Source organism: Lutjanus erythropterus, chromosome 18 (genome assembly GCF_056507025.1).
Source record: "Lutjanus erythropterus isolate fLutEry1 chromosome 18, fLutEry1.hap2, whole genome shotgun sequence".
Taxonomy (NCBI): domain Eukaryota; kingdom Metazoa; phylum Chordata; class Actinopteri; order Lutjaniformes; family Lutjanidae; genus Lutjanus; species Lutjanus erythropterus.
In genome coordinates this window covers 31694348-31711530 of record NC_139334.1, presented here as the reverse complement: position 1 = coordinate 31711530, position 17183 = coordinate 31694348, and the positions used below count along the sequence as shown (strand labels likewise).

General features: G+C 40.4%; 3 protein-coding genes across 5 annotated transcripts; all 3 read left to right on the top strand.

Moving 5' to 3' along the window:
- Nucleotides 1-3325: 3325 nt before the first annotated feature.
- On the top strand, nucleotides 3326-5109 carry LOC146311304 (nuclear factor 7, ovary-like). 2 transcript variants are annotated; one of them, XM_084741804.1, is made up of 2 exons: nucleotides 3326-3546; nucleotides 3656-5109. In XM_084741804.1, exon 2 carries the CDS (start codon nucleotides 3673-3675, stop codon nucleotides 5065-5067), a length of 1395 nt encoding a protein of 464 aa, XP_084597930.1. In that variant the 5' UTR covers nucleotides 3326-3546; nucleotides 3656-3672; the 3' UTR covers nucleotides 5068-5109. The 2 variants fall into 2 exon arrangements, with proteins under 2 accessions (XP_084597930.1, XP_084597931.1); XM_084741805.1 differs by having other exon boundaries at nucleotides 3329-3546; nucleotides 3684-5109.
- A 1903-nt stretch (nucleotides 5110-7012) lies between these two features.
- Nucleotides 7013-11179, top strand: LOC146311303 (nuclear factor 7, brain-like). 2 transcript variants are annotated; one of them, XM_084741803.1, is made up of 3 exons: nucleotides 7013-7314; nucleotides 7424-7553; nucleotides 8760-11179. In XM_084741803.1, exons 2-3 carry the CDS (start codon nucleotides 7441-7443, stop codon nucleotides 10042-10044), a joined length of 1398 nt encoding a protein of 465 aa, XP_084597929.1. In that variant the 5' UTR covers nucleotides 7013-7314; nucleotides 7424-7440; the 3' UTR covers nucleotides 10045-11179. The 2 variants fall into 2 exon arrangements, with proteins under 2 accessions (XP_084597929.1, XP_084597928.1); XM_084741802.1 differs by lacking the exons at nucleotides 7013-7314; nucleotides 7424-7553 and adding an exon at nucleotides 8380-8520 and having other exon boundaries at nucleotides 8630-11179.
- A 503-nt stretch (nucleotides 11180-11682) lies between these two features.
- On the top strand, nucleotides 11683-13810 carry LOC146311302 (zinc-binding protein A33-like). Its single transcript, XM_084741923.1, has one exon. The coding sequence runs from the start codon at nucleotides 12152-12154 to the stop codon at nucleotides 13553-13555; it is 1404 nt and encodes a 467-aa protein (XP_084598049.1). The 5' UTR covers nucleotides 11683-12151; the 3' UTR covers nucleotides 13556-13810.
- The last annotated feature ends 3373 nt before the right edge of the window (nucleotides 13811-17183 follow it).

Below are 17183 nucleotides of genomic sequence, written 5' to 3'. Positions count from 1 at the left end.
TCAGGAAGAGAAGAAGAAGAAGGAAACAAGATGGACTAAAGGGGTAGAAGAAGAGAGATGTGGTATGTACTGCTGAACCTGCTGCTCTGCTGGTCTGTCACCTCCCTCCTGTTTTGTATATATGAAAGAGGAAAGTGTGTGTGTGTGTGTGTGCGTGTGTGTGTGTGTGTGTATGTGTGTGTCTGTGTGTGTCTGTGTGTGTGTGTTTATTTGTGTCTGTTTGTGTCTGTGTGTGTGCGTGTTTGTGTGTGTGTGTGTGTGTGTGTGTGTGTGTGTGTGTGTGTGTGTGTGTGTGTGTGTGTGTGTTAGGACGACCATTAGCAGCTGGCGTTTGCAATAAAGATGACAGGACGGAGGTCAAGGACACCAATCATCTGGTGTTTATTCACAAAATCAACAGCATCAGTAACAGCATGGCAGCAACCTAAGTGAGGTCTGACCAGCAACACAGATAGATGGAAACTGGCGCCTTAAATACTGCGTCTCTGGTAGACCTTGTTAGACGATACCATCCACAGGTGCCATCCAAATTTCCTCTCTGTTGAAATTCAGTTAAACCATATATAAACAGTGTTGAAAACAAGATATGTACAAAATCCCACTAAATGCTGTTTACCCCATTAACAAACAACCAAGCATAATTATAATCAATACATATTTACAAGTACAATAAACTTCCAAACCCCACTCCCCTTATGTCCCTACTTGGTTCCCTCCCAGAACATTTAATGCCGGGGGGATTCTTTTGGCTGTGCACCCTGGAGCAGACACAAGGGAAGACAAGTAACAAACAATGCAAACAATATTTAAACTTATGCACTAGCGCACACACCTGGTCCCAATATTAAGCACATCTATATTACTGCACAGAACTCCAAAATATAATTTACATCATTGTTTGTCAACCATGAACAAACCGATGGACGATACCGTCTGAGCCAAATATCACTCCGCTCTTTCGGGTGGCACCGTGTATGGACCGCCGCATCTGCCAGAAGACAAAACAATCATTCATGATTCAAAACGACACCTGCTATCAATAAATAGAGCAATAAATATGCTACAAAACATGCAAAATATGCAACGTGCAAATTATTGTGCCAATTCCGCTAATACAGTGCAAATATTGCTGACAAAGTGCCAAGTGCCATTATTACTATGCATAGTTCAATTGTTTGTTAGAAATTGCAATGAATTCTGACTCACATTGTGCAATATTCCCAAGACCAAAGTCATCTGTCCACAGTAATGAAGTGCCCTTCGTTACTCTGCGTGTGTGTGTGTGTGTGTGTGTGTGTGTGTGTGTGTGTGTGTGTGTGTGTGTGTGTGTCTTATACATTCTTTTGTCCTGGTAGATGAAGTTCTTGGTAAGAACAGTTAAAGGTTTAGTCAGAATAAAGAATTTGCATGTTTTTTTAAACTCTAACCTCTGATTTGAACACCAACAGCAGGTCTGAGGCTAAAAGGCTCCATCTAGTGGTCAATCTCTGAACTGCACAGCACAAAAGTCACAGCAGGAGAATCTTTATTTGAGGACAAAGTGAAGCTTCAGGACAGGAGCTGTGAATTACACTGAACTGTAAATTTGTGTTGAGTTAAATCTGTCAGCAAATGAATAAATGTGTTCAAAAAATTCAATCAAATCATGATCTGTAGCTCCAAACTGCACACCTGTGCTTTTCCAACTCCTTTGCTCCAGGACAACAACCTTTGGTTTTACACTGATTCTCAACACATAAACAATGATAGAAATACTCAGAGCTTTCACTTAAATAAAGGGACAGTTCACCCTGAAATGAAAAACACTTATTAGAATTAGAAATGTTTGCCTTCACCTGGTTACTCAAGATGATCCACACACCTTGTTGAGAGCAGTTTCATTTAGGATCTTCTTTCTTTCTGCAGTAGAATCTAACATGGTTCTTGTATGAAACTGCTCACAACAAAGTTCAGGATTCTCTTCAATAACTGCCTCATGATTTCTTTTCAAGTAACATCGCTGTTGATTTGTTCAAGTGCATTTTTTGTCTCTTCAAGCTCCACAAGCTGAATGTCATCTAGTTCCATTATATGGAAGAGAGGGCAGACATCTCTATAGCTGATATCTCCAAAACTCTACAACTCACACAATAACTATCTAGATCAGGGGTGGCTAATTATTTTTCATGGGGGCCCACATGAGAAACTGATCAGGCTGCTGTGAGCCAGACACAAATGATATCAGGTTCTAGTAAAGACCAAATCTCTAATAATGTAATGGTCAGAAGTTTTCTATACAGGACACTTCTACTGCTGGTCACCTTTTCTGAACTGTCATGTGATGAATTGTGGGATAATATTTTGCTGACAGTGTTCAAAGCTTGATGTTTTACAGTGTAACATGCATGATGCATACAGGATGCAACAAAAGAGACAGTTCATTTTCAAAATAAAAGTCTGATAATGGTTTAATGGTGAGCAAAGTTCTATTGACTGTCTTTGCTAGATTTTTCATTTTTGGTTTTTCAATGACGGGCCACATGAAACTTTTCAGTGGACTGTATCCAGACCCCCAGGCCACATTTTGCCCAGGTCTGATCTAGATGGATAAATAACACTACAGATAAGAGGAAAAATCTGTATTTTTGAATTTGGGCTGAACTGTCCATTTATGTGAAAGCAGCAATACCACAGTGTAGAAATGCAAGATCATATTTCATTTCAGTAAGTTTGTAGTTACTACTTTCATGTTATGTTTCATTTCTCAAATATTATGACAATAAATCACTGTAAATCTGACATGGTTAAAACCGTCAGATTTTTTACAAAGATCAGTGATCGAAATTTTATCTGTGGTCTCCCAGAGAGAAAGACCCCAGACTCCCCGAGTGGACTTAGTTGTAACTTTATCAACTTTGTGAAACAATGTGTCAGGAACCAAGCAGTGAGGCAAAGAGGAGAGGAAAGTGACCTGTCTGACTTTACTGATCATCAAACTGCAGTTAACGTCTGTTACAGTGAACATGAAGGTGACAGCAGCTCTGACAGAGGCAGCAGGAATGAATTCAACCTGTAGTATCAGCAGCCAGTCTGTTAACAGACCACTGACATGTTCTCAGCCTAATATAAGCCTCTTGTGGAACATTTCAAGTTCTCTTGGAGGCCCCCTGGTGGACACATTCTGTCCTCCTGTCTGTCTGTCCATGACTTCAGTTAAAAATAATCTGTCTGTCTGTTACTGTCTGTTACATTTTATCAGGACTGTACTGAGGACAGTCTGCTGCAGACTTTCCAACAACAAATCAGTACCTTGGAGTGAAACACATCTCTATTTTACATGTAAACAAACAGAGGTCAACAAAGGAGGTCTGACAAAGTTCCACCCTTCACCGGACTCACCTGTGATAAACCAGGAAACAGTTTTTTTCTCTTTACTACAGAGACACAGACTGAAAAACAGACGATCAGATTCACCTTCAGACCAAACCAACAACTTCCTCTGAGTGAGTTCAGCTGCAGGAGAGAAAAGAGGAAAACTCCAACCTGCTGACACTCCACACACTGAAGGTGAGTTTGACTAAAAACTGAACTCAAAGTCAAAGTAAATTTGAGTGAAGTCAGTGGAGGAGGGAGGGGAGACATGACTGACTGTACTGTCTGTCTGCTGTGTTTTCAGCTTCACTCTGAGACAAAATGTCTTCCAGATCAGAGGAGGATCTCTGCTGTCCGGTCTGTCATGACGTCTTCAGAGATCCTGTTGTTCTGTCATGTAGCCACAGCTTCTGTAAAGACTGTCTGCAGATCTGGTGGAGACAGAAACAAACACGTGAATGTCCAGTTTGTAAGAGAAGATCTTCAATGGATTACCCACCTGTTAGTCTGGTTTTAAAGAAGCTGTGTGAGACCTTCTTACAGCAGAGAGATCAGAGATCTTCAGAGTCTCTCTGCAGTCTGCACTCTGAGAAACTCAAACTCTTCTGTCTGGACCATCAGCAGCCAGTGTGTCTCGTCTGCAGAGATTCAGAAAAACACACCAACCACAGATTCAAACCCATCGATGAAGCTGCAGAACAACACAAGAAGGAACTTCAGGAAACTCTGGAGACCTTAAAGAAGAAGTTAAAGGGTTTTAAAGAAGTTAAAGATGAGTTTGATCAAACAGCAGAACACATGAAGGTCCAGGCCCGACACACAGAGAGGAAGATTAAAGAGCAGTTTAAGAAGCTTCACCAGTTTCTAGAAGAGGAAGAGGAGGTCAGGCTGGCTGCACTGAGGGAGGAAGAGGAGCAGAAGAGTCAGATGATGAAGGAGAAGATGGAGGCTCTGAGCAGAGAGATAGCAGCTCTTTCACACACAGTCAGAGACACAGAGGAGCAGCTGAGAGCTGAAGACGTCTCATTCCTGCACAACTACAAGGCTGCAGTGGAAAGAGTCCAGCAGCGCCCCCTGCTGGAGGATCCACAGCTGCTCTCAGGAGCTCTGATAGACCAGGCCAAACACCTGGGCAACCTGACCTTCAACATCTGGAACAAGATGAAGGACATGGTCTCCTACACTCCTGTCATTCTGGACACAAACACTGCTTGTCCAGAACTCGTCCTGTCTGATGATCTGACCAGTGTGAGACGAGGAGAGGAACAGCAGCTTCCTGATAATCCAGAGAGGTTTGATGAATACTGCTCTGTCCTCGGCTCTGAGGGCTTTAACTCAGGGACTCACAGCTGGGATGTCGAGGTTGGAGACAGTACACACTGGAGACTGGGTGTGTGTTCAGAGTCTGTCCAGAGGAAGGGACGCATACAGTCTGGATTATGGAGAATAGGGTTCTCTGGTGGTAAATATTCAGCACGGTCTCCACCAGATCCACTTACTGTTCTCAGAGTGCAGAAGAAGCTCCAGAGGATCAGAATGAATCTGGACTTGAACAGAGGAAAGCTGTCGTTCTCTGATCCTGATACTAACACACACATACACACCTTCACACACACTTTCACTGACAGGATGTTTCCATTCATTGGTTCTTTGGAGGAACTCCCACTGAAGATATTACCACTGAAGGTCTGTGTGACAGTGGAACAGAGCAGTTAGAGATAAAGATGGTGATTATAGAGGCTCAGTTTTAAAGCTCCAGTAAAGAGTGTCTTTGAGTCAAGGAACAAAATTAGATTCACTATATGATGATGTTAGTCCCCAGAGTTTTATTGTAGTGAGACCATTTTGTTTTTAAAAATGAAACATGATAAAGGTCACTTGTTGTAATTAAATTCAGTTACTGTAGGTGATCTGATCAGCTCTGCACCAAAACATGAACCTCCTGAATAAACACAACTTCCACTGAGACATGCAGGATCTGATCTTTGAATAGGAAACATGAAGTGTAAATTATTCTGTGAGGTTCTCCAAAAATCTATGTTTCTATATCTGTTATATTGTTGTAAAGCTGCCTTGTAAAGTTCTAAATGAATAAGAAAAGTTTACGAATAATTAACAAAATATTCTAAATAATTTATGTTTAAATGTAAAAGTTTGGTGTCATCGTCCAGTTTTATGTTTCCTTATCAAGTTTATACATACAGACATGTTTAAGTGTGCTCACTTTTTTGATAGAGTAACTTATTTAAATTGTTTTTTTAAAAACATATATTGTCTTAATTGAGATATTATTCCAGCTCATGTTTTACAAACTGTCTGATGTTTGTGGGCAGTCAGGGACTGATTTCAGTGTGACACAAATTCAAACATCAACTGACCCTAAAGACTGTGTGTTTTTTTTTTAGATTTGAGTTGTCATTGTTAGTTTCTTGCATCTTATCTGGCATCTAATACACTTCCTATTAGAGTGAAAACTTTGATTTATAAAGAAAATAATGTTGATAATCCTGAGTCATGTGAATTTTGATGTGTACTCCACTGGTAGTGAAGATATGAGTTCACTTCAGATCTATTATACAGTAGATATATACAGTTAAAGGTATATTTAAAGCATGAAAAACTAATACATAAAGTTCAAAAATAATATAGACACATTAAATTATAGGTATGATATTAAGTTCACTTACAGAGAACTTACAAGTCACTATAAAAACTATTGAACTAGTAGTTTACTGAGAGTAAACTTCTGAATATACTTTCAAAAACTAAAAAGTGGGATGAAGTATATAACTAGTAAACTAAAAGTATATCTACAAGTTCTCTTGTAGTATAGTTCACAGTATAGTTGCAGTACAAAATAAAACTTGGATGTAAACTATTTGTGTACTTAAAGTTTACTACTCTTGTACTTTATTTTTACTTTTAGAAACTTAAAAGTGGGCCAGTTTAGTCCCAAGAAGTATTAAAGTAGTACACGGTATAGTACTGATAGTGATCCTGTCATTGTTTGGTTTTATTTCCTGTTTTATTTTGTAGTCCTGCTCCTCCCTCATGTGTCTTCACTTTACTTCCTGTCTTTGTCCTTTTCCTTTCTGATCACCATTTGTTTCACCTGTCTGATTAGTTCCACCTGTGTCTGATGAGTTGCTTGTCTATTTAGTTCTTGTGTTTCTGTGTTTCTGTGTCAGTTTGTCATCGTTCTTAAATTTGTGTTGAGACTCTCAGCTCTCTCTGTGTTTTCTGTGTCCTTTAGGTTTTCCTCCTTGTTGTTGGATTTTGCCAGCTTTAGTTTTCTGTATTTTGGACTGCCCTGTTTTCAGTGTAAACCTGTTTTCTGTCATTTACTTTTTGTCATGAAATCACTTTGAACCATCTCTGCTCAGCCTCAGTCTGCATTTTTGGGTCCATTATTTTGTTTCGTTGCTCTGCTTAACACACACCAGATACCACACAAAGTAAACTTAATAAAATAAACTTATTCTTTGTAAGGGATGATAAGATGATGTAATGAGGCTAATGGTCAGTCAGTGTGTCCTCCTGTCTGTCTGTCCATGACTTCAGTTCAGTACAAAATAAACTTAATGATTGTTAATGAACTTTTGTGTAACGCCAAGATCAGGTTAAAATCTTCACAAAAAATAACAGATTTCATTTCATTTATTTGCAACATCTGGAACATTTCCTCAAGTACTGTACTGAGGCAACATCCTGAATAAACACAACTCTGTGTTACATGTAATGAAACAGCATTAAATAGGGGAACTCTGACACACGGCCACTCCTCACCACACGAGAAAACCCAGGAAACAGTTTGTTCCTCTTCCTCTTGGCTAAAGAGACACAGACTGAAAAATGTACGATCCGATTCACCTTCAGACCAAACCAACAACTTCCTCTGAGTGAGTTCAGCTGCAGGAGAGAAAAGAGGAAAACTACAACCTGCTGACACTCCACACACTGAAGGTGAGTTTGACTAAAAACTGAACTCAAAGTCAAAGTAAATTTGAGTGAAGTCAGTGGAGGAGGGAGGGGAGACATGACTGACTGTACTGTCTGTCTGCTGTGTTTTCAGCTTCACTCTGAGACAAAATGTCTTCCAGATCAGAGGAGGATCTCTGCTGTCCGGTCTGTCAGGACGTCTTCAGAGATCCTGTTGTTCTGTCATGTAGCCACAGCTTCTGTAAAGACTGTCTGCAGATCTGGTGGAGACAGAAACAAACAGTTTGTAAGAGAAGATCTTCAAAGGGAACATCCACCTGTTAGTCTGGTGTTAAAGAACCTGTGTGAGACCTTCTTACAGCAGAGAGATCAGAGATCTTCAGAGTCTCTCTGCAGTCTGCACTCTGAGAAACTCAAACTCTTCTGTCTGACCTTCAACATCTGGAACAAGATGAAGGACATGGTCTCCTACACTCCTGTCATTCTGGACCCAAACACTGCTGATCCACGACTCGTCATGACATTATTCTAATACAGAATGATCTGCAAATAGTTTTCAACCTCTGTTCAGTTGGAAACAGTACAAAGATATTTAAGATTCAAACTGATCAACTGAATTTGATTTGATGCCTACATATTTCAAAAAAGTCATGACAGGAGCAAGAAAAGATTTTAAAAGTTTGAAAGATTCAGCATGTAAATAGTTTCTTAGAGTCACTGAGTGTTTAACTGTGACTCAGCAGATCCCATTCATCTGCAGATGCTGAAGCTGAGGCTGAGGTCAAAGACAGGATTGCTGCTGTCACATGACTTCTTGCCATCATACGTCACACCACCAAATCAAAGGTTAGTGCTGCCTTCAACACCTGAAGAGAGAGGAGGGCGAACACTTACTGAGGCAAATAAAAATATCAGTAAATCTTTGAAATGCAGATCAACCGAATCACGGCTCCTACAGTCCACATTTCAGAACATTTTATGAACAACGTCGAGAACATTTCCTCAAGTTCTGTACTGAGACAACAACCTGCTGCACACTGTCACTTTAAGTTTTCAGCAGTAAATGAGAACTTTGGACTGAAACACACCTAAGTGTTACGTGTGAAGCAACAGCAGCTGCAGAAACAGTTTGTTCACACAGACTGAAAAACAGACGATCAGATTCACCTTCAGACCAAACAGGAGAAAAAAGAAGAAAACTCCAACCTGCTGACACTCCACACACTGAAGGTGAGTTTGACTAAAAACTGAACTCAAAGTCAAAGTAAATTTGAGTGAAGTCAGTGGAGGAGGGAGGGGAGACATGACTGACTGTACTGTCTGTCTGCTGTGTTTTCAGCTTCACTCTGAGACAAAATGTCTTCCAGATCAGAGGAGGATCTCTGCTGTCTGGTCTGTCATGACGTCTTCAGAGATCCTGTTGTTCTGTCATGTAGCCACAGCTTCTGTAAAGACTGTCTGCAGAGCAGGTGGAGACAGAAACCAACACGTGAGTGTCCAGTTTGTGAGAGAAGATCTTCAATGGAAGATCCACCTGTTAGTCTGGTGTTAAAGAAGCTGTGTGAGACCTTCTTACAGCAGAGAGATCAGAGATCTTCAGAGTCTCTCTGCAGTCTGCACTCTGAGAAACTCAAACTCTTCTGTCTGGACCATCAGCAGCCAGTGTGTCTCGTCTGCAGAGATTCAGAAAAACACACCAACCACAGATTCAGACCCATCGATGAAGCTGCAGAACAACACAAGAAGGAACTTCAGGAAACTCTGGAGACCTTAAAGGAGAAGTTAAAGGATTTTAAAGAAGTTAAAGATGAGTTTGATCAAACAGCAGAACACATGAAGGTCCAGGCCCGACACACAGAGAGGAAGATTAAGGAGCAGTTTAAGAAGCTTCACCAGTTTCTAGAAGAGGAAGAGGAGGTCAGGCTGGCTGCACTGAGGGAGGAAGAGGAGCAGAAGAGTCAGATGATGAAGGAGAAGATGGAGGCTCTGAGCAGAGAGATAGCAGCTCTTTCACACACAGTCAGAGACACAGAGGAGCAGCTGAGAGCTGAAGACGTCTCATTCCTGCACAACTACAAGGCTGCAGTGGAAAGAGTCCAGCAGCGCCCCCTGCTGGAGGATCCACAGCTGCTCTCAGGAGCTCTGATAGACCAGGCCAAACACCTGGGCAACCTGACCTTCAACATCTGGAACAAGATGAAGGACATGGTCTCCTACACTCCTGTCATTCTGGACCCAAACACTGCTGATCCTGATCTTCACCTGTCTGAAGATCTGACCAGTGTGAGGGGACTGCAGGAACAGCAGCTTCCTGATAATCCAGAGAGGTTTCATTATTATCATGCCTCTGTCCTCGGCTCTGAGGGCTTTAACTCAGGGACTCACAGCTGGGATGTTGAGGTTGGAGACAGTACAGGCTGGAGACTGGGTGTGTGTTCAGAGTCTGTCCAGAGGAAGGGACTCATACAGTCTGGATTATGGAGAATAGGGTTCTATCGAGGTAAATATTCATCACGGTCTCTACCAGATCCAACCACTGTTCTCAGAGTCCAGAAGAAGCTCCAGAGGATCAGAATGAATCTGGACTTGAACAGAGGAAGGTTGTCGTTCTCTGATCCTGATACTAACACACACATACACACCTTCACACACACTTTCACTGACAGGATGTTTCCATTTATTGGTTCTTTGGAGGAACTCCCACTGAAGATATTACCACTGAAGGTCTGTGTGACAGTGGAACAGAGCAGTTAGAGATAAAGTAAAGAGTTTAGTTTGATATGTATTTTTTGTCTCTATTGTCGCCTTTTTCACTCATAAAACAATTTCACTTCTTGATCATAAATTTATTATATTTTTTATCATCAGTGTCTTTCTGTCATGTTTGTTCAAGAGTTCATTTTTCTGATCAGTTTGGTTTTAATTGGTTATTTGATGCTATAAAAAGGTGTTTCACATCATGATTGACAGCTGAGCTCTGCTTGTCATTCAGTCATGTGGCTCCATCACTGACCTCTACTGCACAGACTCTGGCTGAAATGATGTCGACAGTACAAGACGACAGCACTCGTATCAGAGGTGTTTAGGTTTTTTTGTACATTAGGAGAAGTGGAGTCGTGGCATCCATCTTTATTTACAGTCAGTGTGAAAGAGAGGAATGACATGAAAAAAAAGGGCAGCAGACTGGGATCAAAACCTGCGACCTGATTTATAAAGATGTTCTTAGATTTGTACTTGAACTCAGTTTAAAGATAGTTTGTGGTTTTCTGCTTAAGATCAGTTCACAAGAAACTTTGCTTCTGCTGGTTCTGAGAGACAAAGTTGTAACTTCAGCACCTTCGATCTATAAATCTCAAATGAAGTTAAAACTGATGTCAGCTGCCTTACAATCAGTGATTTATATATCATGCAGCACAAATGAGTGTTTAGTGAAGAACAGTCCTGGAGCACAAGAGAAAAGTGATCAAGACCCCGACATAACCAGCAGGAGAATCACTTCAGTCCAGTCTGGACTTTGTTTAGACAAAAGATCATTTCCACGTCAAAGGAAAGTTTCATAAATAAATACTTGTACTTGTTGGTGTGTATTTAATGAGTGTGTATTTATCATATAAAGAGCAGGAACAAGTTGGGATCATTTCAGTTCTAACAATAAGATAATTTCATGAAGTATTTAAGTTATAATTCACATGAGCTGATTCATTCAAATGATTTCTGTCTGTTATTAAAGACGTGCTGTGCATTTAAATATGTTTTTCAGCTATAAACTAAATTATATTACTGTCTTCTTATGAAACACATCAATGTTGGTGTTCAGTCAGTCTGTTATATTGTTTTAAAGCTGCCTGGTTGTTTGTAATGTTCAAAATAAATGTCAAAATGTTGTAAATAAATGAGTTTTAATTGGAGAAGTTTGGACTCATTCTTCCATTCATTGTTTTCTTCTCAAATATATACATATATAATAGAAATATTAATGTATATATACTGTTTGTTAAACTCAAGACGCTTGGTTACAATATATGACATTATTCTAATACAGAATGATCTGCAAATAGTTTTCAACCTCTGTTCAGTTGGAAACAGTACAAAGATATTTAAGATTCAAATTGATCAACTGAATTTGATTTGATGCCTACATATTTCAAAAAAGTCATGACAGGAGCGAGAAAAGATTTTAAAAGTTTGAAAGATTCAGCATGTAAATAGTTTCTTAGAGTCACTGAGTGTTTAACTGTGACTCAGCAGATCCCATTCATCTGCAGATGCTGAAGCTGAGGCTGAGGTCAAAGACAGGATTGCTGCTGTCACATGACTTCTTGCCATCATACGTCACACCACCAAATCAAAGGTTAGTGCTGCCTTCAACACCTGAAGAGAGAGGAGGGCGAACACTTACTGAGGCAAATAAAAATATCAGTAAATCTTTGAAATGCAGATCAACCGAATCTCGGCTCCTACAGTCCACATTTCAGAACATTTTATGAACAACGTCTAGAACATTTCCTCAAGTTCTGTACTGAGACAACAACCTGCTGCACACTGTCACTTTAAGTTTTCAGCAGTAAATGAGAACTTTGGACTGAAACACACCTCAGTGTTACGTGTGAAGCAACAGCAGCTGCAGAAACAGTTTGTTCACACAGACTGAAAAACAGACGATCAGATTCACCTTCAGACCAAACAGGAGAAAAAAGAAGAAAACTCCAACCTGCTGACACTCCACACACTGAAGGTGAGTTTGACTAAAAACTGAACTCAAAGTCAAAGTAAATTTGAGTGAAGTCAGTGGAGGAGGGAGGGGAGACATGACTGACTGTACTGTCTGTCTGCTGTGTTTTCAGCTTCACTCTGAGACAAAATGTCTTCCAGATCAGAGGAGGATCTCTGCTGTCTGGTCTGTCATGACATCTTCAGAGATCCTGTTGTTCTGTCATGTAGCCACAGCTTCTGTAAAGACTGTCTGCAGAGCAGGTGGAGACAGAAACCAACACGTGAGTGTCCAGTTTGTAAGAGAAGATCTTCAAAGGGACATCCACCTGTTAGTCTGGTGTTAAAGAAGCTGTGTGAGACCTTCTTACAGCAGAGAGATCAGAGATCTTCAGAGTCTCTCTGCAGTCTGCACTCTGAGAAACTCAAACTCTTCTGTCTGGACCATCAGCAGCCAGTGTGTCTCGTCTGCAGAGATTCAGAAAAACACACCAACCACAGATTCAAACCCATCGATGAAGCTGCAGAACAACACAAGAAGGAACTTCAGGAAACTCTGGAGCCCTTAAAGGAGAAGTTAAAGGATTTTAAAGAAGTTAAAGATCAGTTTGATCAAACAGCAGAACACATGAAGGTCCAGGCCCGACACACAGAGAGGAAGATTAAGGAGCAGTTTAAGAAGCTTCACCAGTTTCTAGAAGAGGAAGAGGAGGCCAGGCTGGCTGCACTGAGGGAGGAAGAGGAGCAGAAGAGTCAGATGATGAAGGAGAAGATGGAGGCTCTGAGCAGAGAGATAGCAGCTCTTTCACACACAGTCAGAGACACAGAGGAGCAGCTGAGAGCTGAAGACGTCTCATTCCTGCACAACTACAAGGCTGCAGTGGAAAGAGTCCAGCAGCGCCCCCTGCTGGAGGCTCCACAGCTGCTCTCAGGAGCTCTGATAGACCAGGCCAAACACCTGGGCAACCTGACCTTCAACATCTGGAACAAGATGAAGGACATGGTCTCCTACACTCCTGTCATTCTGGACACAAACACTGCTTGTCCAGAACTCATCCTGTCTGAAGATCTGACCAGTGTGAGACGAGGAGAGAAACAGCAGCTTCCTGATAATCCAGAGAGGTTTCATTATTATCATGCCTCTGTCCTCGGCTCTGAGGGCTTTAACTCAGGGACTCACAGCTGGGATGTTGAGGTTGGAGACAGTACAGGCTGGAGACTGGGTGTGTGTTCAGAGTCTGTCCAGAGGAAGGGACTCATACAGTCTGGATTATGGAGAATAGGGTTCTATCGAGGTAAATATTCATCACGGTCTCTACCAGATCCAACCACTGTTCTCAGAGTGCAGAAGAAGCTCCAGAGGATCAGAGTGAATCTGGACTTGAACAGAGGAAGGTTGTCGTTCTCTGATCCTGATACTAACACACACATACACACCTTCACACACACTTTCACTGACGGGATGTTTCCATACTTTAACACTGGTGATAAACTCCCACTGAAGATATTACCACTGAAGGTCTGTGTGACAGTGGAACAGAGCAGTTACAGATAAACAGGATGAATGTGCCAAGTTTATGCAAATCACATGTAGTTTGAGGGCAAAAACACAAACATTTTTTTCACCTGCAGTATATATGTCATATTTTCCATTCTAAGAAAGATGCATTTGAATATTTCCACATCCTGATGTCCATAAACAGAACTAAAATGTCATAAATGTCTGTCTGACTGGAAAGTTGAGACTCTTGTGGATTCAATGACGCAATTCGATTTAAAAATGAAAATCTTTATTTGAGTGTTTATTTATTATATATATATATATATATATATATATATATATATATATATATATATATATATATAAACAGGAACAAGTTTGAATCATTTAATTTCTAATAATAAGATGATTTCATCAAGTATTTATGTTATAATTCACATGAGCTGATTTATTCAAATGACTTCTGTCTGTTATTAAAAACGTTTTGCACATTTAAACATGATTTTCAGTTATAAACTATTTTTTTTTTATTGTCCTGTGATGAAACACATCAATCCTGGTGTTCAATCAATATATGTTATATTGTTGTTATATATGTTATATTATTGTAAAGCTGCCTGGTTGTTTGTAATGTTCTCAATAAATAAGAAAATATTGTAAATAAATAACAGTTTTTAAAATGTAGAAGTTTGGACTCGTCTTGTTGATTGTTTTCTTATTAAATTTATACAGTTATATAAACCAAAGATGCGTGTTTACAAAACCATCACACTATTCTGTGCATCTTAAAGAAAACTGAGACTACACTGAAGAAAACACTTCATTTAAAACTTTGCAGATCTCCTCTGGTTGCGTCTGTAAGTTTTGGTGACATTGCAGTAGGTGCTTCACTCATTACTCTCTACTGGTTGACCTCGTAATGTTCATTTAAAATACTCACTTTTTAAATTCTTTTTTTTTAGGCACAGTGATTTATGGGTAATCAACTTCCTGCAGAGTGAAGAGCTGCAATTAATTAAATGTAATATTTAATAATATATAATAATATTTGATTTAACTAGATAATTAATGTAATATTTCCATATTTACTTTTATATGAAATATTTTATATAGTTTAGATTACATGGTACAGTATTGACATTACAACTAACATCGTTATTATCAAGGATGACATAATATAAATACATAATAATCTGTAAATCTGCATGTTCATCTCTTTAGGAACTGTGCATCTTAAATTAATTCAACCATATTTATCAACATACATATCAGTAGAATAACTTTTTTAATGTATCACTTTTGTTTTATTTGATTTGTTTCGTTCAGTATTTTATTTCAGTGATGTAAAATTTTCACAGCTGTTTTAGCTCACATGCTAACAGAAGAATGATGTCTGTGTTGGTGACGTTGCAGGGTGTCAATGGAGGAATTCTGGAGGGTTAACTGACAGTAAATGTTAATGTCAGTGGTCCACGTCCTCTTGTAGGACGAGGAAGTCTCCAGTGCAGAATGTCCAAGATGATCTGGTCTTTTTTTTCTGTAGAAATGTCCCGTAAAGCGAACTCTTCTTTGATGAGATGAGAGGACTGCCTCCATAAATCTGAGTTTTTTTGTGGGATGGTTCTGAACACATCTGAGGAGTCTTCTGTATTTTCTTCAGTCCCAAAGTTTTTTATTCACCGTCCAAGTTTCAGCACCATAGAATCAGTAATCTTTAAATGTGATGATGCTCAAAACTTAATTTCACACTGAGGATTATTTTGACCTCAGTCAGTCTCAGGTGAAACCAATTATTGTAATCTAGATCTATTTGATTCAGGTGTGTCTGTTCCTGTTCCTGTCCTTGTTGTTCCACATGAGACTGAGACTTCAGTGGATGATATGATCACGTCCTCCTGTGTTCAGACGGTCTGTGCTGAAGACAAAACTATCAACTTCATGTGAGTTTTACACACAGCTGCATTATGTTTTTAAGTTTGCCAGCAGATGGTGCTGTGGTTTAGTTCTCTGTACCAAAGGTTCTCAATTTTTTATCAGCCGAGGACTCAGAGAAAATTTACCAGGGACGCCCTCGTGTTTGTCCCTTTGAGTAATTAGATGTAGCCTTTTGTTTTTAACTTTTCTGTTTAGTTATTTGAAAGAGCAACACAAGAGAAATATATTTATATTAAACATGCATAAAAAATATTCACACATATCATCACACACATCAAGAGTGCATTATATTTATATTTTATTAAATTATTATTATATATTTTAAAAAATGTATATAATTGTATAAAATAGTGGTAGAAATAGTATATTTTTCACTATATATTTTTTAAAAAAATTGCACTTGTTTGTATTTCTCAGTTATTACTGAAACAATGAATTAAATAAAGAAAACAAGAAAATTGTGAGAAACTGTCCATCTTGACAAAAAGGTAGTATTTTACTGCTTAATATTTTTTTGAACCGAGCATAATTATTGCAGATTGTTTTTATCTGTACATTTATAGGCAGCATTCAGTGTATATTTGATCCTTTTTCTTTTTGTGTGCTGATGGAGACATTTGTCCATTGTTGTCTCTTGGCCGTCCTGCAGACTCTCTGCCTTCCTCTGCACTTCCAGGAGCCGCCAGCTGAGGGCGTCGATGGCTCCCTGTCCTCCCTGTGCAGCATCTTTCTCCTCCAGCACAGAAAAAGAGAGAGCAGCTGCTTCTCACATCCCCAGCCTTTGCTCTGTCATCCTCCTCCTCCTCCTCCTCCTCCTCCTCCTCCTCCTCCCTCAGGAAGGGGAGCACCACACCCTGTCAGCCAATCGGAGCTCGGCTCCACCTTCTCCATCACATCAGCTCAGTTTCCAAGGTAACAGGGCACCCCTCTCTCTCTCACTCTCTCTCTCTCTCTCTCTTCCCTTCTCCCTCTCCCTCTCTCTCTCTCTTCCCTTCTCCCTCTCCCTCTGTTTCCTCTCTGAAAGGTGCCGCATCATCATCATCCTCCTCCCTCCCATCCGTCCATCCCACCGTCCCACACTGAGCTGCTGGTGGCTAGTTTAGCTTTAGCTTCCTCTCTGTTAGCACCCTCTCTCTCTGTCTCTCTCTCTCTGCAGTGGGATTGCCACAACATCAGAGGCACCTCCCTCCCTCACTCACTCTCTCTGTCTCTCTCTCTCTGCATCCTCCAACATCCGACACTCAGGAAGAGAAGAAGAAGAAGGGAACAAGATGGACTAAAGGGGTAGAAGAAGAGAGATGTGGTATGTACTGCTGAACCTGCTGCTCTGCTGGTCTGTCACCTCCCTCCTGTTTTGTATATATGAAAGAGGAAAGTGTGTGTGTCTCTGTGTGTGTGTGTGTGTTAAGCCTAATCCTTCATGGAATGCTGATTTAATGAGCTGTCTGATGCTAACGCCACCAGAATGATGCGAGGAAGGAAGGAGAGGCGAAGATAAAGAGGGAGACAGGAGCAGAGGGAGGTGACTCCCAGTGTCTGTCCCTCTCTCTCTCTCTCTCTCTCTCTCTCTCTCTCTGAGCTTTTGTTATGGAGGCCTGCTCTGCAGAAGAGCTCGCTCTGCCTGCTGCATACAGAAAGAGGCCAACACCTCTCTCCTCTCTGTTCCCAGCCTGCTGCCCTGCTTCATACTGGCCTGTCTTACTGGTTCACTGGGCTGCTGGGTTAAAAAGCTCATATTGTTCCAGTG